The sequence below is a fragment of the Micropterus dolomieu genome, linkage group LG17, assembly GCF_021292245.1.
Source record: "Micropterus dolomieu isolate WLL.071019.BEF.003 ecotype Adirondacks linkage group LG17, ASM2129224v1, whole genome shotgun sequence".
NCBI classification, from domain to species: domain Eukaryota; kingdom Metazoa; phylum Chordata; class Actinopteri; order Centrarchiformes; family Centrarchidae; genus Micropterus; species Micropterus dolomieu.
The window spans coordinates 1258641-1285026 of NC_060166.1; the positions used below are offsets into that span (position 1 = coordinate 1258641).

Genomic DNA, 26386 nt, shown 5'->3' on the forward strand with positions numbered 1-26386 from the left:
CCCCCCCCCCCCCCCCCCCCCCCAGGGGGAAATATTGACAACCCCACTTTCACACAATGGCGATTCATCTCAAATCTACTTGCTAATGACTCATTTGCAAACTCTATGAAGTCAAACATAGTACTATTTATTTATTTATTTTTAACCTGTCCCGCCCAGCAGCCTGGTATAGAGTATCAGGACTTGGATACCATGTTGTGCCAGATTTTACTTTAACGAGAGTTTTAATATACTCCTTCGTCTGTTTTATTATTTATTTAATTATGTGTATTCATTTGTCACCGGGCCGGACAGGGGTGCAGAAATGGGGATGGGCACAAAGACCACACAAACAGACAGCATAGACAAAGGAAAACAACTGTAAGAGACAGGGGATGGGGGGGTGCGGACAACAGGAAACAGCAGAGGAAAATACCAATTGCAGAAAGCAACGAAACCTGCAAGAGAACAGGGAGGGGGGCATGGGGCAGACTAAAACCACACAAACAAACAAAAAAACAAAAACAAAGAGACAACCAGTCAAACAACATCAATAAACAGCTGACATAAGAACACAACTAAGGGAGAATGAAAAGGATAAACATTCAAGCAAATTTCAAGTGGGCTTTTATTGTTGCCAGCCTTAGACACACCTGCGCAATACCCATGCTGTCTCATCAGCATCTTGATATGCCACACCTGTGCGGTGGATGGATTATCTCGGCAAAGGAGAAGTGCTCACTAACACTGATTTTGACAGATTTGTGAACAATATTTGTGGGAGATAGGCTTTTTGTGTACATATAGAAAGTCTTAGATATTTGAGTTCAGCTCATGATGAATGGGGGCAAAAACAAAAATGTTGCGTTTTAATTTTGTTCAGTATATGATGTTTGATACTGGAGCTGATGAATGGCATATTGGAAATTTTAATTTCCTTACTGAATGTTTGTTTTATGTCCATCCATCGGTGGTCCAGAGGGCTTTGATTGCCCTATTTTGAGATACATTGTAGTCTGACAGGCAGTAATGAGCAAAATTTGGCAGTTCTAAAGCACCACAATCTTTAAACTGATTCGTGGAGGATTATTTCTCCACAAAATTTAGAGATGTTTGAGTCCAGTGACTTAAACCAGACAGCAGATGGTTGGGTGGGTAACACTGAAAACAGGTAATTGATTTTGTGCAGGACCATGATTTTTATGGTGGCGACTCTTCCCATGAGTGATACGGGCAACGTTGTCCATCGCACAAGGTCATCCTCAATTGATTTAAGTCAAGCGCGTAGTTTAGCCATGTCAGTTCTGACAGCCTGGAGGAAATATTGACACGCAGATATTTAATAATCCCTTAGCGGTGTAGTATATATACTCTGGAAATCACAAATTATAGGTAAAACTATGGATTTACTCCAGTTAATGGAGTAGTCTGAGATGGATGAGAATGTATATGTAAGTGTGATTGTCTCAGAAAGAGACATTTGTGAGTTTAGGAGGAAAAGTAATACATCATCTGCATAAAGATACATTTTCTGTTTGAATTCCTTTAATATTTCTATTTTGTCTGAAAGCAGCCGATAGTGGCTCTCTAACAATGGTGAACAGAGTGAACAGAATATACAACTATTTGCAGAACATGTGCATTATTCTGGGTTTGTGTAGTGCAGACGTATTACAACGAAATATGTAAATTGACAGAAACAGTTTGTGTCCAGGGTGGGAGGGGTCAGCTGCAATCTTTCCTGCTCGCCTCAGAGTCCTGGAGGCGTACAGGTCTTGAAGTGATGGAAGATTCTTTAAGGGTGTCAACTACTTGATTACACACCAGGTTGAAGTCCCCTCCTATTATAAGAGCTGTGTCTGAGTGAGCAGAGAGTGAGGTGAAGAAAGAATGAAAATAGGAGGGGTCGTTAACATTCAGGCCACAGATATTAGCGATCCATAAATGAGTATTCTGAATCAAAATGTTAACTATAATAAATCGAGCCTCTGGATCTATAGTAGTAGTGTCTGTGTGTGTGTGTGTCTGTGTGTGTGTGTGTCTGTGTGTGTGTGTGTGTGTGTGTGTGTGTGTGTGTGTGTGTGTGTGTGTGTGTGTGTGTGTGCTAACAATGTGCTAGTGCCTCAAAAATAGAGGAAAATACACAGAACATTATTGGACAGGCTTGTTTAATAACCACAGTATAAGGCCCAGCCCTAGTCACCACATCTTATTTCATCAGCATGCCCAGTCAATGATTGCTACAAAATGCACTCCATCAAAGTCCATCTTAGCGGCACTAGCTTTCTCTAACCGCCATACCCACCCTCTAACCATTCACCCACGGTACTAGCTGATTGGTTACATGTCATGAGTAATAGCTTATCAACACTATTGTGCGGAAGCAGCCAATGGAACAAGCCAGACTTCACGCTGCAGCCCCTCCCCTTTTGACTCAGCAGAGCTCCGCATACACACACTCGGAGCCAAGTGAACGGAGATCAGTGTAGATTACAACAGTTAATCATAACTATGCTTGTTACTGTAAGTGCAGCAAAACCACCAGTACTAGTAAAAGGGTGCTACTGCATGAGTACAACAAGCAGAAATGTGTACAAAACGATTTTAATCTGCTCCGTCTCATCCACCGCAGCTATATTTTGGTTCTACACAAGCAAATTTGGTAGCTTGTTGTAAACAAGCTAAAACAAAACCTCTCTGTCCATAGCCTGTTTAGTTTAGATGATACATACCTTAAAATTTAGCAAATCCTTGTAAACTCAGCTGCTTGTTGAGAGAAACCAGCTCCTCTCTAACAGAAACCAGCTCCTCCAAAAAAGATGAGGGACTCTCCATGAGCCAACTGGTGCAAGAACTGTCCAAACAACATGCTGATTAAAGGGAGGATTTTTCCACTTTAATCCGAGAAGCAGTTGACCCTATTCAAGCTTCTGTGTCTGCTTTACATGATACAGTAGATAACTTCTAAAACCATTTGACTGGAACAGAATCCTCGCAGGGGAAAACTTGGGAGAGATTGAATGAATGTTTCAGCAGCGAATGCGACGCTCCTGGACCAGATTGAAGATCTGGAAAATCGCTCTCGCAGAGCCAATTTAAGGATTATAAATGTCCCCGAAGACAGTGAAGGTAACATGGACCCTGTTGCCTTTGTGTCAGACATGCCCATGGAAATTACGGGCGACAAGGTTTTCAACAGAGCGCCAGCTTTGGAGAGATTGCAGAGTGGGAAAGAAACTTTGCCGTGGAGGACCGCCTTTTCCATTTGTAGTCTGCCTCCAACAGTTTCAGGAAAAGGAGCGAATGCTGCGATGGGCCAGACAACACGAACAGAGGCAAAGAATCGACGCTCTACCCTGCCTGCCTCCATGTTTTTTTTAGGAGGAGAAACCCTCAAATTCAACACGCCACAGGAGGCAAAGACTTTCTACAATCAGAAGGTAATGGTTGATGATTCTCACTAGATTGCATGGCAAGTATAAGTTATGTTGGCCGCCTGGCACAATGTTGCTATAACTGTGTCCACCACAGCTAAACACTTTCGAATTGGTGAGCTGGACCAGTGAACTCAATCACAATTAAGACGAGATGTTTTTTGTTTGTCTATCTATTATGTCACTATGAAGGGGCAAATGCGAAGTTTAAAGGTAATGTAATTCGCGAGGTCGAGCCCTTCCCCCTGTGATAATGTAGGCTACCGTAGGGCAAGATTGATTTATGTTAATTTTACTTTTAGAAACAGGGACACTCGTTTGGTTTTATGTTTCAGTGGTGGAGAAATGGCTAGCTTAAATATGTATGTTTCAGGTTTAACTGCGGTTTAAAATTATTATGCTGTCGCCAGGTCGGTAGCTCCTTAGAGTTTAGGTAGTAGAGGTAGTTGGATCTATGGAAGACACAAGTTCGGGGAAGAGGCCTGCAGTTTGCCCATGTTCCAGAGGCAGACATAGGCCATGTTTACTTTATGCTGTGTACTGTGATGTTGTATAGTGGGATAGGTTCTCCTGCTGCCGTATGAGGGATTTTTTTGTTTGCTTATTTATTTTGGTCAGGCTTGTCCTTTTGGGCCACAGAGCGGCTGTACAGCATACAGATTTGTATCTAACCTTTTTCTTTTTGTATAACTTTGTATAATGTCAACTGAGGCTAAAACGGCCACCAGGGAGATGTGGAGGGGCATCTGCCAAGTTTACAAGCTGGAATGTTATGGGCATGAACGGGCCGATTAAAAGAGAGCGTATATTTTCCCACTTTAAAAGACTAAACACTTAAATAGCTTTTTTACAAGGAAACACATTTAACCATAGTGGACCAAATCAGGCTTAGAAAGAACTGGGTGGGGCAGTCTTTTCATTCCCATTTTAACACTAAGGCCAGAGGTTCAGCAATAGTTATTCATAAAAAAATATTATTCACTGCCTCAGAAACCATTTCAGACCCACTACGCCGATTTATAATAGTGTCAGGACTTTTCTTATACACATGTGGTACTCTTAAGTGTATATGCCCTGAACTGGGATGATGTTGGTTTGATTAATCAACTCATTTCTCTTTTGCCCAACTTGAATTCTCATAAGCTGAGTCTTGCTGGAGATCTGAACAATGTAACTGATCCTGTTAAAGGCCGTTCGCATCGTAAATCGTTTGCGAGTTCCAAAATGTCCCGGGCCCTCTGTGACTTCTTAGATCAGATTGGTGGTATAGACCCTTGGAGGTTTCTATATCCTCACAAGAAGAAATGTTCTTACTTTTCTCATGTCCACCATACATTCAGCAGAATAGATTACTTTTAAATTGACAAAAAGCTTCTCCTGACAGTAAAGAAAGCAGAATACACTGCCATCGTGGTATCAGGTACACCCGTCATTTTAGACATTGTGTTCTCCAGGCATAGAACACAGCGCCCAGTTTGGAGATTGAATGCAGCACTGCTGGCAGATGAACATATCTAAGGCACTCAATGGCTTTTTGTTGATTATTAAATCAGACTCAACTTCCCCATCCACTCTATGGGAGACAGTGCAGGCTGTTATAAGGGGATTTGACAGGAATTGATCAAATCTATCAGAATAATAGACCAACAATACTCTATAACCCCAACTTCAGAACTAAACAGACAGAATCGCATTACAAACATAATATGACGTGCTAACAACGCGAATAGTAGAACAACTACTCTGGTCAAAAGGTCACTTTTATGAACATGGAGAAAAAACAAGCCGTTTGCTAGCACACCAACTGAAGTGCAAAACAGATCCCGCAGATCCGCAAGTCCCCACAAGTCCTGACTACTGACCCTCTTGAAATAACACCACCTTTAAAAATTATTATACAGACCTTTATACATCCATTCTCTCTGATGATACCTCACACATGTTAGAGTTCTTAAATAATCTAGACACTCCAACAATAGATCAAGCATTTAAGGAATGCCTGGATGCACCCTTGAAACTGCAGGAAGTAATGGATTCCATTCGTAAAATGCAATATGTAAAAACTCCAGGACCAGATGGCTTTCCAGTGGAGTTTTACAAAAAATTCTCTGCCCCTGTCCTTCTTGAAATGTTGAATCACTCGTTGAGTCAATCAAAGCTGCCACCAAGTTTAATGGAAGCATCTATTACACTACTTCCCAAATCAGGAAAGGACCCACTGGACACTAAGTCATACCGGCCAATCTTGCTTTTAAACACAGATATTAAAATATTGGCCAAACATTTAGCTTTGAGACTGGATAAAGTGATGTCCCATATGCTTTCAGCGGACCAAACACGTTTTATGAGAGATTGTCACTCTTTCACAAATGTTCGTAAACTTCTCACGGTGGTGCATTCTCCTTTGTCTCAGGATGTCCCAGAAGTGGTTGTCTCTCTGGACGCGGAGAAGGCTTTTGACAGAATTGAGTGGGGCTACCTATTTGCAACTTTACGGAGGTTTGGATTTGGTTCTACTTTTTTTTTTGCCAGGGTTCGCCTGTTATATGCATCTCCGAAAGTGTCAGTAATAACCAACACCCTGAGGTCACAACCCTTTCCAATGTCTAGAGGCACAGGTTGCCCCCTTAGCCCACTCCTGTTTGCCTTGGCTATGGAGCCCTTATCAATTAAATTAAAAACTTTGCCAGACGTACATGGAATCTGCAGAATCAGCATAGAACACAGAGTTTCCCTATATGCTGATGATTTGTTGTTGTACTTATCAGACCCAGTCTCGTGTTCCTAATCTTGTTGCAACACTGAGCGATTTTGAAAGTTTAAATAGTTATAGTTAAGTTAATGTTTTCCGATTAACAATTTAGCCCTCCAGATTTTAGACAATGAGATACCTTTTCATATATTCAAATCTGGCTTTAAATATTTAGGAATTATCATCACGCGTGCTTTCTCTGATCTCTATAGCATTAATTTTAAGCCTTAGTGCTGCATTAAGCATTAAGATGAATGTACTTCCTAAATTTTTGTACCTATTTAAATATCTCCTAATTTTCATACCAAAGTCCTCTTTCCAATCAATAGACAGACTGATTTTTACATTTTTATGGGATGGAAAACTTAGAATCTGCCGTGAGTTTTTAGAAAGGCCTAGGGCACAGAGCGGCTTAGCACATCCTAACCTATTATGGGATGGAAAACCTCCTAGACTGCACGCCAGGAATCTGGCAACTAAATAAATGAATGTAGCATAACTGTAAAAAGCTCCATCAGGAGGTAGTAACTTAAAACTAAGACATTCAGGCTACAAACTCAATTTTTTCCAAAGGCTTGCTTTTTCCCATAAATTAACTTGCAGCAACAATAGGCAATACGTTTTGGTCATGTCCATCCTTGAATTGCTTCTGGGTGCAGATTTTTGAAGCATATGTACTTTCAGGAGGTGGAAAATTGATACAATAAAAAGGTTTAAAGAGCAACACCTAAAGACATCTCAAAATGATGATGAAGAATGTGCACGTGCAAGAACTTTTTTAATGAACATATGACATGCAAGTATTGTTTCAAAAAAGTTTAAATTGTGGAGGCTATTGTATTCTTTACACTACAACCCACTCTGTTAAGGTACATTATGAGATTTTACAAGGTTCATAGTAGCTGCTGAAACATATGATACAAGTTAGGTCAGTGGGATCAAATGTCAATGTGTGGCAAAGTTGTGCAGATACTATAACTGCTCCCTATTATTTTGTGACCAACACAGTTATGGTAGCCAGATAGTTTAATTTAAATTTATGTTGAAAAAGCAATACTATTTTTTTAATTGAAAAAATCACTACAAATTCCAATATCTGATTTTCTTTTGAAATGTGGAATGTCCCACTAAAATCCTCCATTAAAACCCAGTGTAATACATCAGTACGTACCTAAGGGAAATATATTCAGAGTGGGACATCAGAGCCAGGTTCTTGGATTCTCATGAACAGCCTTTGCTGTATTAATCAGCTCTACCTTAAATCTGCAGACCACACTGGCAGATCCAGATCTGATGTCAGTAAACTGCTAACAGAGTCAGAGCTGAGAGCAGAGCAGCTTTAAGGTTCACTCAGTCCTGCAAGTGCAGCTTATACACAAGGTTTCAGTCAGAGTATAGCTGCTAATTCTCCTAGCTCTTCTTCTCTCTCCTACTAACCTGCTTATACCGAAGTAGCAAGTACTCCTCTTCCTCCAGCCTCCATTACATCTAAAGGTGATCGCTTTTTTTTAGATGGCTTCCTTTCAACTGCTGTATGGCTTCTACCCAGCATCCTCAGCCATCCTGGCTGTGTTCCCTGGATGATCCCCCTCCCCTCTAACCCTGTGACAGGCTGAGGAGAGAGAGAGAATGGGGACTCAAGGAAGGAGAGAGAGTGGAACAGAAGGAGGGGCTAGCAGGCAGAGGGAGTGGGGAATGATGTTCTTTTGTTAAAGAGCCACGCCAGCCTCTGAGCTTCCTGTCTCTCATTCCCTCTGCTTTGATCCACTGTAATCCTGTGAGTCCAAGGTGACATCATCTAAAGTGTTGTTTGTCCAACCACCAGTGAAAAGCCAGTTTATTATGATATCAAACAAAGAAAAGCAGAAACTCTAAGACACTGGAGAGAACCAGAGTATGATCTGCATTTTATTTGATGACTCAAACAATGATTCCAAGGTATCAGTTCCCAGCAGTGCTACCTCTAGCCTGGCCAATGGCCAAATTCCAGTATCTGTCGTTTCCCTTTAAAATGGGAATTTTTTATTCATGAAGGTGCTGAAAAGCAACAAAATAAGCCATGTGCCCACACAGACTTTACTTGGGCCGACCGCCCAGTTCACCAGAGTAGGCTTTTTGGTGACACCTTTTAGCACTTTGCAGAAAACAGACAGAGATGTTATCTGCTGTTAGATGCAGACACTGTGGATATTGTAAAGCACGGAGCAGGAAAAGCAACAGTGAACACAACTGTTGGTGCTAATGCCATTCTGTACCGCATTGGTCTCAATCGCTTTGATAGACTATCATTCGCAACAAGCCTCCTCCATAAGAGGCTCACCTGCTGCTGTGAAAACAGAATCATGAGGGAAAAATCCCAAACAAGAGTTGTTTTTTTTGGGTATCTTTATAAAACAGACGAAGAAAGTCAACAGAGCAGACACATACAGGTAAAGAGAGAGGGAGACATCTGTTGATAAGCAGACTGTCATTTTTCAGCTATGTATTTGATTGATAGAAACAGAAGAGCAAAAGAAGAATGAATGCCCAAGAAGTTCTGGCAATGACATGAGTGAGGGAGAATCTGAGTGAAAGACTAAATGTAAATGCTCTGTATTCTTTGCAACCACTCAAAGAGCTGAAGCTTTCATTTTGTACACTTGTGGAACAGCCACCAGGGGAAATTTGGGGTTCGGTGTCTTGCCCATGGTCACTTCGACATGCCTGAGGGGACAAGGATTACAAGCAACCCGCTCTAACTCCTGAGCCACAGCCGCCCAAATACTGCAGAACCGGGTTGGTGGATGCTGTAGAGAGCAGGGGGAACCGTAGCTGTGAGTCCAGAGTTGTTTTTATTATAGCATACTAAATGTTATTCTACAACAGTCCTAATAGAATTGTAAATGTGTTCATCACGTTGTCGTTTGTTGTAGCCTACATTTTACTGATTAACTTTAAAACTACAACTATTTGACTTTTTTGATCTGTAATGAAATTAAGCAATTGTAAAATGAATAAACCCCATTAACTGCCACACTGCCATTGACATCGCTCGGTTTAAAGTTCAAAGTTTTGTTTTTCTTTTGAACTCGAGCGATAGTCAGGCGTGCAAAAAAAAACCCTCAATATTCAAATCTCAAAATTGAAAATTAAATGTGTACCAATCGAATATATGGGTCCAGTCCTATGGTCTAGTCTTGCTCTATATGAAAAGTGCAATGAGATAACTTCTGTTATGAATTGGCACTATAAAAATACATTTTCATTTCATTCAATTCATCGTTGTTTTATCTGTTTCTGTCCTTGTGGAGGTGGGCATGGTTTGCATTCAGCTGCAGTGGGGAGTGGTAGGGGGAGGTGGCTCAGTAGTATGCTGGACTTCAGTTGCCTGCTGCCTGTCTTGACATGAAGAACAGCCAGTAAGGCTGTACGTGGACGCTGGTGTGACCGGTGGAGGACTGCCCGGAGGGACCGGTGTGAATGAGCCGGGAAGTGCACGTCAGGCCCAGGCAAAGTACTTTATGTTGAGTGTATATGTGTGCGGTGTGTGAAATAAAGTCACTGCTTGGACGAGCTCCTGAGTCGGTGTCTGTACTGGGGTTACCTGTAGCAAGAGGAATCTGCTACAGTCCAGATGGTGACTAGGTCACTCCCTGTTCCTCGGGTTGTGGCATATCCATACATAAAATGTCAGTGTGAAAGTTTTAGTGGTGAAGGTTGCGAATTGCATCCAGCGGCTCAGGATGCATTCACATGCTCCTCGGATGGTCCCATATCCCGAGTTGTGAAGTTGTTCTTCAGGGTGTATTCATGTGCTCTTAAGTCAGAATGTGGAATCAACACGGATGCTACTACAGAGACTTGTTGGATTGGCATTATCAGAGCCTATAAACAACACACAGACATCTAGTTCACTTTACATGGGCAGCAAACAAACCGTTAGAACCATTAAAAATTACATGTTTGCAAAATATGTATATGCAATACGTAATTTTGCACAAACCACAGTTCTGTATACTACACTTTATTTCTCTTTTTGCAATAAAGATTTAAGGAGGGAAAATACATTATGATTATTCCGACACCACATGAATGCCCCAAGAGCGCAGGAGAAGCTACCCTCTGGGAGAACCACGCCGGGCCCTCCGGTAAGTGTCCCAGGGTGGACCTACTGCTGGCTTCATCCGCCTCACCTGGCCTCCTTCTCACCTAATCAGTGGCTATTTACATTTATTCATTTAGTTGACGCTTTTTATCCAAAGCGACTTACAATTGCTAAGTATGTCAGAGGTCGCATGCCTCTGGAGCAACTAGGGGTTAAGTGTCTTGCTCAGGGACACAATGGTGGATGTGTCACAGTGGGGAATTGAACTAGGGTTGGGCGAGGTCTACAATGAAACATCGGGATGGACGATGTCATAGGGCGCGTGGGCACGCGCAGGGGGGCAGCAGTCGTCTTATGTGCATGTGTTCACTCAGTTAAAAAAAAATTGGTATATTATTAACTTACGTTACAAGTCGCAGTGGATATTTTAAGCACAGACCAGGTAAAGCAGCAGTGAACACACAGGGTGCAGATGTTGGTTTCAGTTGTTTGATAGGCTACGTCAAAGCCGACGTGTGGCTCACGTCGGCTTTGGACGATGGCATTGTGTATTGGCCCAACCCTAAATTGAACCCGGGTCTCTCACACCAAAAGCATGCGTCTTATTCACTGCGCCAACACCAACCCTGTATGAATGAATGCTGGAATGGTGAAGGACATGGACAAATACAGAGAGAAACGGGAAACACTGTGGACGCGGGTAGAGGACCTGGAAAACCGGAGCAGAAGGAACAATGTACGGCTTGTGGGACTGAAAGAAAACTTGGAACAGAAGGGCAAAGTGATACAATATGTGGAAAAGATCATAAACGAAAGGGCACGGTCTTACCGGCCATGAGTTTGAGATTGAACGTGCACATCGTTCCCTCGCCCCAATGCCCGATCCGGGGGAGATGACCTAGGACTATTTTGATACACTTCCTACGTTCATCTGCTCGAGACAAGGTGCTACTGATGGCTAATGAAAAAGGTGGACTCAAATGGGAAGACTGCAAGCTATCCTTCTTTGAGGATCTGACTAGGGCGCTGGTGGAAAAGAGGAAGGCTTTCCTACGGGTGAAATGATGCCTGCATGAGCTGACTGTGAACCGTAGATTGGCATATCCGGCAACGCTTATCTTCACATGGAAAGGACAACAGAAATCATACAGAGACGGTAAAAAGGCAGAGACATTTCTTTAAAACGCTGGATAGAAGACTGCAGGTTCTAAAATTGAATACACACTGAATGGTGGATGGATCTACGGACGTACGGTAACCGTTATGATGGGGTTTGTCTGGGCTGTGGTGGTGATGCTGCCATAAGGAATATCGGCGCACTTCACAGACGGAGTGAAATAATTAAAGGAATGATAGCTGGGAGGGGAAGAGGGCAAGTTTGTTGCTGAGCAACAGAATGTTCAATGTTATTCGGCAGGGGGGGGATGTTTTTGTTATTGAATCTTGTTAAGGTGGGGAGGGTAGTGTTGTGCAGCAAAAGGTTTCAAAATTTATTTATTAGGATAAACCCCTTGAGATGCACCATCTCGTTTTCGAGGGGGTTTGATGGGATGCTGCGCGTGGGGATATTTCTTTTATTATTCTCAATGTTTGATTATTGCATCAAGACAGTATGGAGTTGATCCAAGGCAATATATGTCAACTATTGTCCAACTTCTCATTCTCAAAAGGGTAAATATTGTGGTTAATAGATATATAAATGTAATATCATGGAACATAAATGATTGTGGTAACCAAATTAAAAGGAAGAAAATATTGCCATATCTGAAATTCAAGAACACAGACAGTTGTTGGCAGAGGATTTGGGTCTGGTGGATCTATGGCTATTAGTGAATCCACGAGAAAGAGAATACACATTCTACTCCCATTGTCACAAATCGCATTCAAGGATCGACTTTTTTCTAAAATCTAATACCTTAGTAGAGTCAGTGATGAACTGTGAGATAGGAGCCATCACCCTTAGTGACCATGGCATAGTGGCACTGCATCTAGATCTGAATACTGATAAGGTTAGAGAAGGTCGATGGAGGCTAAATACTATGCTGCTGCAAAATGAGACATTTAGTAACACACTACCAGAAGATCTTAATTCCTTCTTTGAAATGAACATTGGATCTACGACACAATTATCTTCTGTTTGGGAAGCATCCAAAGCTTACATATGAGGGGAAATCATTGCCCATTCTACAAAGATAAAAAGAGAGAAGGTAATGAAAGAACAGGAATTAGAGAAGGAGATCCGTAACCTGGACAAATAATTAGCAAAACAAAACTTTGATAAATCATACCATAATATCTGTAAACTTAAATATGAGCTAAATTAAATATATAACAGAAAAGCAGAATACACTTTATGCAGACTCAAATCCAATTTTTATGAAGGTGGTGAAAAATGTGGTAAATTACAAGCTAGACAATTGAAACTACAGGATACCTCCAACAATATTCCAATGATTAAGATGGGAAATAGGGTAGTAACATCAGCGAAACAAATTAATAAAGTCTAGATGCCAATAACAGAGGAGGAGATTAGGGTCACTATTCTGCCCATGAAAACAGGAAAGTCACCTGGTTTAGATGGCTTCCCGGTTGAATACTACAAAAAATATATTGACATTTTGGCTCCTATTCTACATAAGGTATAATTGGAAGCATTCAAATCTAGTTCTCTGCCCAGTACATTCAATGAAGCACTGATCACTCTTATCCCTAAAAAGGACAGAGACACTTCACATCCATCTAATTTCAAGCGTTAGCCTATTTGGGGTAGACTCTTAAATACTGACAAAGACACTGGCGTCACAGACATCATCAATGGTGATCAAGTAGGCTTGATCAAAAACAGGCCTGATTTCTGTCATTCTACCCCAAGAGCAGCAGTGCTTACAAATGGAGTGAGATCCAATTTCTTCAGTGTTTCAAGGGTGGCAAGACAAGGCTGTGCCCTCTCCCCCTTACTATTGTAGTGAACAACGGTGTGGATTTGTGCATTCTATATTGAATAAATTTGGAGCTACTCCAAATTCCTTTCTCCTCCCCCAGAGAAGAAGGGAGGGGGTCAAAGTTGCTTTCTCTAAGTGCTATCCCGACCATAAAACTGGCACCTTTTTGATTCCGAAGCTGATAACGTGGGGCCTGACTGTTAAACTGAAAAAAAAAAAAGAAAGCGATTAGCATTTCCCTGAACAGCCTATCAAAACTGGCCCCCCCACACATGTTTCCGTGGCAACTGACCTTGCACTTTGTTTTATTACCCTATCAAAGGAAAACCCCTGTCTCACCCAAGTGTGACATAACCCAGAAAGCCGAACTTTAAATAACTAAAAGACTGGAGTCTCCAAAGACTCAAAGTTTAATTAAATCTTTAGTTACCTGATTATGTTTGCCTCCATTTGAGTAGTTATGTTAACGTGTTGTTGCTATCTGTTGTTATTAGTGCTGAAAAGAAGTTACTTGTGCAGTGTTTTTATTTTCAGCAAGACACTCCTTCATCTAATGTAGTCAATGCTTGTTCATAATACTTTCCTACAAAATTTCTTTAGAAATGATGACAAAGGAATGTTTTACTATACTCTTAATCGCCAGCTTGAATTTAAGGATGAATTAACAATATTCCCCAGTTCCTAAGGAGAGATGATCTTGGATTAATCTAAGCTTTCCTCATGTAACCTGAGCTCCCCCAAGTGGACGAAATAAGTATTACATGCCCTCATCGGAAATGCCGTTAAATGTAAAAATATCCTGACCAATAATGTGACAGTTGTTTCCTTTTACCAAATGCTTAACTTAGAACAGTACAACCGTTCGACCATTGAGGTTTGATTGTGGAAAATATTTGATTATAATACGTGCAAATAGATTTCTTTTCTTTTAGACATTAAGTTTAGAAAGGCAGTCCCTCGGGAAACCTGAAACGCCCTCTGGGGAACCACGCCCCAGGCAACAAAAGAGCGACACGCGACGTCGTTCTCTCTCTTTCTCTTCTCGGCTCTGTACGCTTCGGCACACGTCCGGCGTGCCTCGCCAGGCAACGCCCTAAGAGTTCGGCCAGCGCAACAGGCCTTTGTTCGCTTGAAGCTACACACGCGAAGTTCCACGACATCGATCTGCCCCTCAGTTTGTTTTATTTTCTTTCTTTCTTTTGTTTTGTTAAAGTTATCAGTCCGTTAAGTTACACTGGACTAATTCAGGAATGACCAAGTTCCCTTTTAAGCTTGTTCGTCGAGCCAACTTCACCGAGGTCAGACCAAGCCACGTGGTCTCGCCAGCGGCAACGAAGGAAACCTGAAAACAGCCGAATTGCCAGACACGGGAGAACCCCGGAGAATCCCTAGCAAAAAGCAAGGATCGGGCAGCTGGCGTGGGACCCGTGCAACAGGCCAAAGCAGGCCGACAAGCCGTAAGACCTAACTCACATTCTGTGGTCAGAGATTTCCTTTTAACTCCTAAACTCATAGCTTACTTTCATCAGTTCTCCTCTGCAATATGAGTCAAATGCGTCCCACAATCGAACCTCCATTTCTCATTGTTCAGCAATTGTTTATTTTACCTGTATTTAACCACCTTTCATATCGCATTAGTTAGAGAATAAATTCACTGTAATATAATCAAGAACTGTGTGTGTTGCCTATTTCTACGTCCCTGCCAAGAGAATTGACCCTTTAGATATGAGACTGACTGACTGATTTAAGATAATTGAGCGATTATTAACTAACTGATCACTAGTAATAATTGTATAATTATTAAAAACTAACTAGAGGTCCGGAGACTCTAGGATTATAACAACTCCGGTGGTGCCCTTAAACGAGGAATATTGTTGATTTTATGAATATTAAAATTCGTAGTTGGGTATTAATTCTCATAAATTTATTAAAATGCATAACAAATCTAGGTTTGCTACACTATTCACAATAATCCTAGAACCACTGGCCCTGGCAATAAGAGCAGATGCAAGAACTAAAGGAGTGCTTGCAGGTGGTAGGGAACATAAGCTATTTATGTATGCAGATGACATCTTAGGAGTGATAGCATATTCCGCTAACTCTATCAAATACCGTAAAGTATATAAGGGAGGCTAAAGGGAAGTTCACTCAATACACGTTAATACACAGGTTTTACTTTACTCCCTCTAAACTATATAGGATGGGCATACTGTCCAGTGACTTATGCTGGAAATGCCAGACAGAGACAGGAACATTTTTACCTGCACTTTGGGAATGTAAGCTAGTATTTATAACGCATTTTGGGAAAAAGTTATGGAGCACATAGGAAAAGGATTACATATGACAATACCCACATCACAGAGGCTTTGCTTATTAGGGAATAAATCAGAGGTGCCACAATAATCGAAATATGACTTTACTGTGATAAAGGTAGGGGCGATAACAGCCACTCAAGTGATCCTCAGATTGTGGAAAAGCACATCACCTCCAGAGTTTAAGCAATAGATATAACTTATGTCAGAAGTAGTGGCCTATGAACACGTTGGCCAGAATCAATAATGACGGTGATATGAGAGATCATGGGAACGCTTCCTTACCTTTTTCTTGTACAATGACTATGCTGTCTGTTCTGTGCATTAATGTTTAAATAAAGACTTTAATCATAATATAACGCCAATTAGACATTGTGTTTTTAACTGAAACTTGGCTGAATGCAAATAATAGTGGTGTGGTACTTTGAATCAGCTCCGCCCAATTTCTGCTTTATGAGTGAGTCAGAACCGACAAAAAAGGCAGTGGAGTGGCTGCCCTGTTAATAAAACTCTACAATGCAAGCAGATATCATTTGGAAAGTTTGCAACCTTTCAATATCTTGCAGTTGTATTAAAATCATCCTCAGGTGTCTTATTACTCAAGGTATATAGGCCCCCAGGATTCTCAGCAAACTTTCATGACATACAGCTCCTGGTCTTTTTCAGCACTGTAAAGGCCACACGCTGGACTTAATTATATCCAAAGGTCCTGATATTTCCAAAGTGTCAGTCACTGATGTTGCGTTCTGTGACTGCTACTGTATTTTAGGGCTGGGTGATTTGTCGATGTAATCGATTTCATAAATACGTCTACTTGCATTACGTGGTTTGAAGTTTCGTTGCATCCGGTGATTCCCCCAGACAAGCTCCAGCTACAAGACCACACCTTCGACCGTCTAAAGTTTGGGAGTATTTTAGACAGACACTCAACAACGTGCTGCTCCGTGAGCTCTGTGAATTGGAAATAGCTTCACTGCAGCACAACTGCTGTCCACAAATACGTGAAGCAGCACGAACACATGAAGCGAAAGTATCCCAGAGCACTGACGGCAGCACCGTAAATCGTGTTTAACGATTTAACGATAACTGATGGCACATTATCAGCACGAGGACACATAGTCTGGTAAAATGTATATTTTAGTATTTCTTCATCGCCTTTATGTTAAAACAAGGGGTGGACTGGCATAAGAATTCAGGCCGGGAATTTGACTCAACCCCAGGCCACCTTGTTCATACAAACCACCAAACCGCTAATTTTTGTGGACTAACCTTTTTATATACAGTCTATGGCAGGGGTTTTCAAAGTCTGAGCCTCTCCTCATCCAAAGCTTGGGAAATCCCAACCCCCCTTTAATTTAGTTGGTAAATTTCGCTCAATTCCTGGATGTCTATAAGATCAGGATTATATTATCTTATCCCATAAACACTCATCATTTGAGCCAAAATAACCTAATATTGCTGTTTGACATAACTTCTGACTACACCAAATAGTTTTTAAAAAAAGGTCTGTCCTAAGGAATTTATTAGTTTCAGATTCTGATGGGGGGAAAAACAGTTCCCAAAAACTACTGTATCTCTGAACTCTCTCACATGTAGGCTATTCTATGTGATCTCCTTTGGATAACTAATGCGATAAATAATTTAATATTGTTTCATTTCCATTCACTGAGCCTCCCCTGAAACAGTTTGAAGCCCCCCTGGGGAGGCCCGCCTCACACTTTGAAAACCCCTGGTCTATGGGACAAACCCTATTTGTTGATGTAACGGGTACCAAACCAGGTGTAGTCTTCGCCATGTTCATCTACTGACTTTTGGGGCTGATCATTAAAGTAGCCTATGTGAACACTGAGTTTTCAAGACAAGGGCGGAGCTTCATCACGGTGCCCACCTGCTACAAAGTCATTTAATACCAAGTTTACATGACCCCGGACCCACTGAGTCTGTCTGCATCACGGGTGCCGGAGCGGATCATTGCCATTGTAGTCTGTGCTCACACCTGAAGCGCTGCAGTGCGCCCCAGAAGTGTCTCCTGCTCCGCTCCAGAGAGAAGCAACCAGTGTATTGTGCGGCTTCCATCAAGCAGCACAGAGCAGATGAACCCGGGCAGGAAGTCAGACATAAAACAGCGAGAATGCGGTCAATTTTCAAAATAAAATACCCTGTACAGACTCCCGATCATATATCAACAATAAACACAGTTAAAACAGACAAAAAAAGAAACAATTTAACTAGATAGCCTAATTAATCATAGTAGAAGTGCATAAAGCAAACACTAATCACCAAATCAACAAAATCACACAGGCAAAACGCTCTTATTCTGACATGCTCCTTGGACAAAAAACAAGTCATTAATGTTGTGCAGGCTGCACACTCTGCTGCTGAGATGCTGAGGGGCTTCCAGTGGAAGTTGAAGCCGGTCAGAGGACAGAACTAAACCGCGGTTCACACACTGAGTCCGGGGTGACAGGCTAGGTAGCCTAAGTCCACCCCTCAGACTTCCCATGATGCATAGCGGTGAAGGGAGTTTTGTTAATTAGCTAATAAGTTGGCCATTTGTTTGAAATACAAATGTTACTTCATGATTGATGTATTTTTAAAACGTGTCTGCTTAGAATATAATGTTTTTTGTAGGTAATTGTTATTGTTGTGGTGGTTTACCACTGAAGCCATGAGTGAAGAGACTGTTTCATTTGATATGATGAGTTGAAGCTTCCTAATACCTGTTGGGGTGAAGCTGCATTTGTAGAAAGTGAATAGAGTGTGTGCTGGCTCAAGTTTGCTAGATGATGTTTTGTTGTTGTTTGAGATTATCAATGGCAGGCCACCGGGATTTGGATTTATTTCTGCCCCACTGCTGTCATGGTAACGTAACGTTACGCCGTGTGTCATCTAACATTCGGCCGTTTTACATTTTCTGTTTATTTAACGGCTACATATGAGCGAGTAGCTGAAACTACCATTATAGACCATCTGTGACAGTCTGCGAATCGTTTCAGTTGTTTTCTTTTCCCTACACTAATGCAGAAATACATTTGATTATCATACTGCATTACTCAATATTGAAATAAATGTAAGAAATATTTAAAGTTTTAAAGTGGTGGTTTTGGCTTTTCCCCTCTCCTTTATTGAGTTATATATCTTTCTTGTGCATGTAACAGGTCTGCAAAGTGAAAAAGCCCAAAGGGAGTTCCCATCTCCCACAGAAAACTCTGCTCTGAACTGCCTGAAAACAGCTCATTTGTAGTCCAGGCTTTACTTCCCTTTCTTGTGACATCACAATGCTCGCTGAGCGACTTGTCCTACACGCCCTCAAAAACACCGGTGGAAAAACACTGAGCTGCAGCACACCTCTCCTCTCCCTTCCAAACACTAGCTACCCTCCAGGCAGTCAGTGGACATTGTTACTGTGATGTAGAGACAGAGCTCAGTTAGGGCTGGACAATAAATCAATAACAATAATTATCATTTGATTCACTTGAATCACACACAAATTAGGACTGAATTTTTTATTAAGATACTTATTTTGTTGAGGAAAGGACAGAAAGAAAGCTTTTACTTAATTTTACTCATGCATATTTGTTGAAAAAGATTTTATCATAATTGTTTTGAATGTTCTCCCTCAGATTTGTGAAGTGATCCACTGTTTGGAATCACATGTTTGTCATGTTCTGACCATAAAGATAAGTTTAAACCACAATTAACCATCAGGTTTCTTCAATTTTCACTGAGGAGCAAAAATCAGCCTTTAAACTTAAAAGTAATACAGATTTGATACTTATCATGATTCTTATTGATATCGAAAGATATAAAACTTTATATTGTGATAACATTTTTGGCAATATCGTCCAGTCCTTAGCTCAGTTAAAACTTTATGGATGAAAGATACTTTTGTTACAGATTAATAACTCACCACTCACTCTCTCTCTCTCACTCTTGCTCAAGTCCAAATTGGCAACCTGGTTGGCAACATGTAGCCTACAGCTGAATTAAAGCAGTTTACCGTCTTTTCGCTGACCCGCCCTTCTCTGCTTCTGATTGGCTAGTAGTCCTTAACTAGGAACTGCGCATGTGCAACTCCCAATAAAGATCATTTAGAAATAAGATGTATCACTCCATAGCTAAAATGAAGCCTTCAACACAGGGTGAAAAGAGGAGCTGCAGCAATGTGCAGTATGACAAAAAATATGCTGTTTTTTGAGAATGAAACCATGTAAACCTGTTCTGATACATAGGATCTGAACCTGAAAAGGAGCATAATACCACCTCTTTAAGTAAAGCAGCCCAATTAATGACTGTTATCGTTATTATCACAACATATCAGTGACATGGAAATCGGATTCATTTTAAGATTATAATAACAATAATATTATAACATAAAATATTGATTAGACAAGTTTTTGATATTTATTTTGGATAGACTGGCATGTTAATCGACTAACAGGCAACTTTTTTCTTTAGAATACACAAAATTATCGACTAATCGAAAAAATAATCGTTTGATTAATCAACTTGAAAAATAATAGTTATGTACAGCCCTACTGTATTTAATTTTAAATGTCTGTTAATACCATGAATAAAACGTCAAGACAAAACTCCTGGTCCATCAAGGCAAAGGAAAACTATCCACTTGCAGGCTGGCACTGAAAAAAAAATTCAATTCAATTATTTTTCTCTGAACTCATCAACAAAAAAAAGATAATGAAGATCAGGAAATAAATCAGCTCCTCCACTCCAAGTCTAGTCTCAGTGACACCGGTACAATTACACAAAACGAACCTAGCAATCATGTCAGAGTTTAATCCAGTCAACCACGAAACACTAGCCTGTCTAGCCCTAAAGTCCCGGGTACAGGGGGACAACGAGCAATTTATCCAAAATAATAGAAAAGATTGTTTTCCTACAACTAAATAGTTTTTTAACCTATAATATTTTAGATATCTTGTTCCCATCATAGCACAGAGACTGTTTTAATAAAGGTTGTAAATGATGTTCGTTTTAACCATGACATACTTGTAAATAGAAAAATAAAATATGTAGGTCTGCCCGGCACAGTTATAAAGGGGTTTAAGTCCTACATAAAAGACAAAGGCTACTTTGTATCCATAGGCAACTGTACATGTAAGCGAATAAAATGACATGTGGACTTCCCAAGGGGTCGATCCCTGGGCCTCTCCTGTTTAATTTGTATGCTGTCAATTGATCAAATTATCCAAAATAACAATATCTCCTACAATAATTATGCAGATGACAGACCCTCAGATCTACATAGCATTATCAGCTGATGAATATGGTCCAATTGATTCACTAACCAAATGCATTGAAGAAATTAACTGCTCATCTTGACCCTTTCATTAACAACCAAAACGTAAGTAAGAAATGTAATGTAAATACATTTGGGTTGCCTTGCCATGTAAACCTATTAGTACAACTCCTAAATAAAATATGAACCTGAAAATGAGCATAATATGACCTCTTTAATGTACTGTATTGTCATGTGTGTGTCAATGTAACTTTTAGATGCTGTCTCCATTGAAAAAGACATAATATCTCAATGGGATTCTTCCTAGTGATATTATAAAAATAAATAAGACGTGTGAGCTGAGCTCGACTTGGCTGCCTGAACTAGTGCCATGCACGATTCACAAAACTAGCTGATTCAGCGCCATGCAGGAGCACTAAGCTGAAAAGCAGTGGATGTTTGTAAGCCTGTTGTAGCTCTGGCGGTCTTAAACACTGCAGTGTTTCCCCTATATGCATTCAACAGTGGCACGCCGCCGCTGCTGAATCATGACCATCGCTACTAAAATTTCCCACGATCATTAAACTATGCGCTACAAATGTTTTCACCCGCACACTGTGCGAGCACGGCAGCACTCAATGCTCGGCTCGCTTCCTCTCCTCGTTCTATGTAGAACATACGTGACAGATGGTGTTATAAGAACAACGTAACTCTGAATCAGGAGGTGCGTAGCGAGTGTGAATCAGAAGCTTCTGTGTAGTGAAGCTTAATTTAATGTAGAGTTGCTGGTAGCTTAACTCACTACATTTTCCAAGTAGCTTGCCCAACACTGCACAAGAGCAATACTGCTGAGACATGTTGTGTGGGGTTTTATATTCAGACAAAACCTTTGCTTCACCTCCGCTGCTATAACTCCATCCTAGTGGAAACACTGCACTGTAAAACTGCTCTAATATGTATTCCCCACTTCTAATATAGACAGGAAGTTTAAAGACAAAATAGGACAGCAGATCAAAACAGCTTCCTTATTGCGGGGGAAAAAAGTGGATAGTAAACCTACTAAAATCTCAATCTCCAACTGGAAAGCCTCATCATCTATTATTAACTCTGCTGTCATTTACCATACAGCTGTACCACACTCTACTGGAATCTGCTTGTAGAGAAGCTAGAAAAGCCTTGTGTGAGACTAACATATACTCCCTACATTCAGTCCGTTTCATACATACAGTTAGACAGCAAGACCTACGAATCAAACAATCACAGTTTCAGTTCTCTTTTTGCTAAATTTAAGCAGCACAGTCACGTGGACACATTTTAGCTTGCAGTCACATCCTTTTCACACCTCTTCAACACCAAGACAACAAGGCCGTGTGTAGTGACAGAATCTAGAGATGGATGAGATGCAGGGTGATTACTCACTGCTTTGCTGCTCCATGTTGCTGGCAGTGTCTCCAGACTCCTGGGGAAGGCCAACTGACCAGTAGGACATTCCTACTGGAGTCCAAGGTCAACCACTATCTGAGCAGAGTTCCTCCACAGAGAAGAGGTCTGGATTCAGCTGTCACCCTGCACGAAGACAAAAATCCTGAATCTGCACCAGAAACTAGTCACTTTTTGGAAAAAATATTCTAAAAAACGAATTTACAGACAAGCTGGAGTAATATCACAACCTCCTGAAGAAATCATACTTTCATAAAAGGAATTATTACAGGGCCATAATGCTGGACTGCATTAGATTGCACAGGTGTTCCTGTTTCTGGTTAATGAGTGCATCTGTGTGCAACAAACATAGAAGAGTACTCAGTGACTCAGTACTGCACTTCCATAAAAGATGTGGAAACAACAACAGACAGAAAAAAAGACTGAGCTATCCTGACTTTTGGTCCCCAGTATGTACCACCAAAAATTTTATTGGCTGTAACTATTATTAATAATGCTATTTGCTGATTTTCTTCTTTTACTTTGTTTCACGTATGATAATGAAATCTATCAATTTAACATAATTCATAATTAAATTTTAATGTAATTCCATTTCATTTAACTTGTAAGTTTGTAATATAAGTTAATTTATAATTAATTTAAACAAGTTTAAATAATTGAAAATTTAATTATATTGAAAAATAAATGTTTAATAAAATAGGGTTACTTTTAAATTCATTCACAATTAAATTAATTTTGGCTTTAATTTAATTGCATTTTCAATATAATTTCATTTAGAAAATAATTATAAATTCTGCTGGGAATGAAGCCAGCAGAATTGTATTTCTTTTAATCCAACAGATATATCCAATGTCCAAAATAAAAACATCAAACACAATGAATATCAATACATTTTCAAATTCAATTTCACCTTTTCCAACCATTATGCCTTGTACGGCATAATGGTTGGACTGGTGAAAAGTATTGGAGCAGGACTGGTTATAAATCTGTAGAGGTAAACCAGTTGAAGTGGGCCACACAGAAAATCAAGGACCACTTCAGTAGTGAGTCACCCATAGTGTGATCATGTGGAACGCCTCTAAAACAAAGGCAGCAGACACTGCATAGAACATAGATGATTTCTCAGTTAACTGACATTACAGTAGTGTTGTCACGATACTGGAATTTCTAACTTCGATAAAATACCTTGAAAAAACATTTTTGATACCACGGGGAAAATGTACACAACATTGATTAAATTAGCCTACTGAATATAATTACTTAATTATCTTATTAACATATCTTAGTAAGTAAAGTTAATAATACTGTGTATTAATTCCTCAGGTCTGATAGCTTTGTGGGGGATTAGCTTAGTTTTGAGAATTATTAGGCAAACAACAACCACAATTAAAGCTGCAAGCAGCGTTGGGCGGGCCCTCGCACGTGTAGCGCGTCTGGGTATGAGGCGGCCGCATTGCATTTCTGGAGCTCTGCCGGTGCGGTTGTGAATTTGCTACGCGCTTCGGACGCTGCATGAAGGTGTTAAACCTCACTTCCTGTGTCCCCTTTGTGGTGCTTCATAGCACTTGGCGCTATGAATATAAATTAATATTGGCGTGTAGATGTCTTCGGGGTGGGAGTGTTATCAAGCATGTAAAGTTTTGTTCAGATGTGAGCATGTACACTGAAGTTACAACAACTTCCTGTGTCATGGCGAAGAGTTGATCTTTGACGCCACGCCACGGACACACCCATTGACGAAAACTCACAGATAGCACAACTTTTCATCTTCAATGCCTTTAGAAGGCACAGCAGAAATTTGAAGTCGGTCTGACTACTCCCTAGGTAAAGTATGGAGTGTGTAAATTACCAAAAAATTACCATAAAATTTAAAATGGCTGACTTCCTGTTGGTTTTAGGGCATCGCTCCAAGAGGCTTTTTTGGTACGTCTGGACATGATACATGTGCCACAGAAATTTCATACATGTAGGTCAAACGTGCGGCGGGGGCTGCTTCGTTAAAAGTCACTTCCTGTTGCCAGCAGGTGGCGCTATGACTGTGGGTAAATGTCAGCATGTACATGTGTTCAGGGCGGGACTCTCATCCTACATGTACAGTTTGGTGCAGATGTGAGCATGCACACTGAAGTTATAATAACTTCCTGTGTCATGGCGAAGAGTTGATCTTTGACGCCACGGACACACCCATTGACGAAAACTCACAGATAGCACAACTTTTCATCTTCAATGCCTTTAGAAGGCCCAGCAGAAATTTGAAGTCGATCCGACTAAATCCCTAGGAGGAGTTCGTTAAAGTACGAAGTGTGTAAATCATCCAAAAATGGACGTAAAATTCAAAATGGCCGACTTCCTGTTGACTTTAGGGTATGGGTTCTTGAGGCTTTTTTGTGCGTCTTGAAATGATACATGTCCCCAGAAAATTTCGTGCATTTAGGTTGAACGTGGACGAGGGCAAAATTTTCTAATTTTATAGGGGGTGCTAGCAAGCCATTTTGCCACACCAATGCCTTAAACCCATAAAAAAAAACACTTCCTAGTAGGGATACACCGCGCCTAATTTTTCAGTCCCGGTACCCATCCCAATACCTGGGCCATTGCTGAGAACTGATCCGATACCAGTGTAAAATTAATAAGTTGTATTCCTCACTGTGAGGAAGACACTGGGGACCGTTTTTATGTGAAAGGCAACATCAGAAAACTTGTTATTTATGCTTTTCATTGAGTTATTTATTAAAATTAATTGTTATTCTGCCTGTGATTGCTGCGCTGTATTATTTTGTTTGTTCTGCCTGACTGTTTTCTTTTCTGTGCTGTTTGTTGCTGTTGTTCATCTAGTTGTCTCCTATCAGTGAAAACACCAGTGAAATATTTACTGAGGCTTTCTCTTCCACACCCATCCTCTCACAGGTCTCAGTCAATGAGCTTGTAGATAATTTCAATTCTAAAGTTACAAAGATTATTGATGCCATTGCACCAGCCAAGGTGAAGGTGGTCTCTGGTAAGAAAAGATGGAGTCTGAACGCAGGAGGCGGAAAACAAATCTTCAGGTTCATTATGACATGATGCAGAAATTGCAGAGATGCCAAAGAAGTCTTTGTGAAAGAAGCCTTGTGCTGACTCCAAGGAGGAATAGGTTGTCTGACAAATGATTTGAGAGACTCCTGTCCAGTGTGCGAACTACGGGGGAGCCAGGATGAGCTTAGCACCCCTTAATAAGACATATGATTCTTTCACTGTCAGCCCCAGGCCTCTATGCTTGCAGCTATTAATGATTCAGCAGTAAGAATCACAGTCTGTAGTGCTGTCCTCTAGCCTTGTTCTTCTCTTAATAAATGTTGGGCTGATGTTCACAACTCTGTTTTCACTTTGTAGTATTAAAGACCATAAAAGAGAGATGAGATGTCCTCATTATAATAAGGATTTGTGTTTATCTGAGCATATATGAGGTGTAACTATATATTGTTATTGTGCATCACAGGTGATGTTACGCACACTTCATGTGCCCTCCCTGACTGCTGACGTATTGCGGTAAGCGTGTCGACTCATTTCCGTTTCCGGTGCTTGTGTGTTGGTACCGTGTTGTGCTGCTCTCGCTAAATAACAGTTACATTTGTTTGATTACAGCGGCCAACTGTTCGCTAAACACTTATTCTTTACAGTAATTTTGCCTAAGCACTCACAGTTCTTTCCATCTTTTAGTGACTGCTGTTCAATCTCATAGTTTTGGTAACTGACACTACAGTAATTTAGCTTAGCCGTTAGCGACTTTAGCTTAGCAGCTAGCGATGGCTTCTCCTTCTCCCTCTCTCTCTCCTACTTTCTCCTGCTCGGTGTGTCAGATGTTTAGTTACTCCTCTGCCTCCTTTAGCGGTAATGGTACATGTAATAAGTGTAGTTTATTTATAGACATGGAGGCGAGGCTCAGTGATTTAGAAGTCCGGCTCCGCACCTTGGTAGATCAGTCTTTAGCTACTGTAGCTAGCCAGTCCCCGGTAGTCGGTGCGGAACGGCCTGAGTTAGACTGTGGTAGCCGTCCTCCGGCATCCCCTGTGCAGCCAGGAAAGGGGGGGCTGGGTGACTGTCCGAAGGAGGAATAGTCGTAAGCATTCAAAGTCCACGGGGCACCATCAACCTGTTCACGTTTCTAACAGATTTTCCCCACTCAGCGACACACCCGCTGAGAAACCAACTCTGATCATTGGCA

General features: G+C 40.9%; 1 protein-coding gene across 1 annotated transcript in view; it reads right to left on the bottom strand.

The window, feature by feature from the left end:
* Nucleotides 1-26386, bottom strand: part of lrrk1 (leucine-rich repeat kinase 1) — a 162588-nt gene that overhangs the window by 132663 nt on the left and 3539 nt on the right. Inside the window, exon 2 of the mRNA XM_046074025.1 lies at nt 22162-22308. Within this exon, the coding sequence (XP_045929981.1) occupies nt 22162-22231 (70 nt within the window). The 5' untranslated portion in view covers nt 22232-22308. The remainder of the gene's footprint in view (nt 1-22161; nt 22309-26386) is intronic.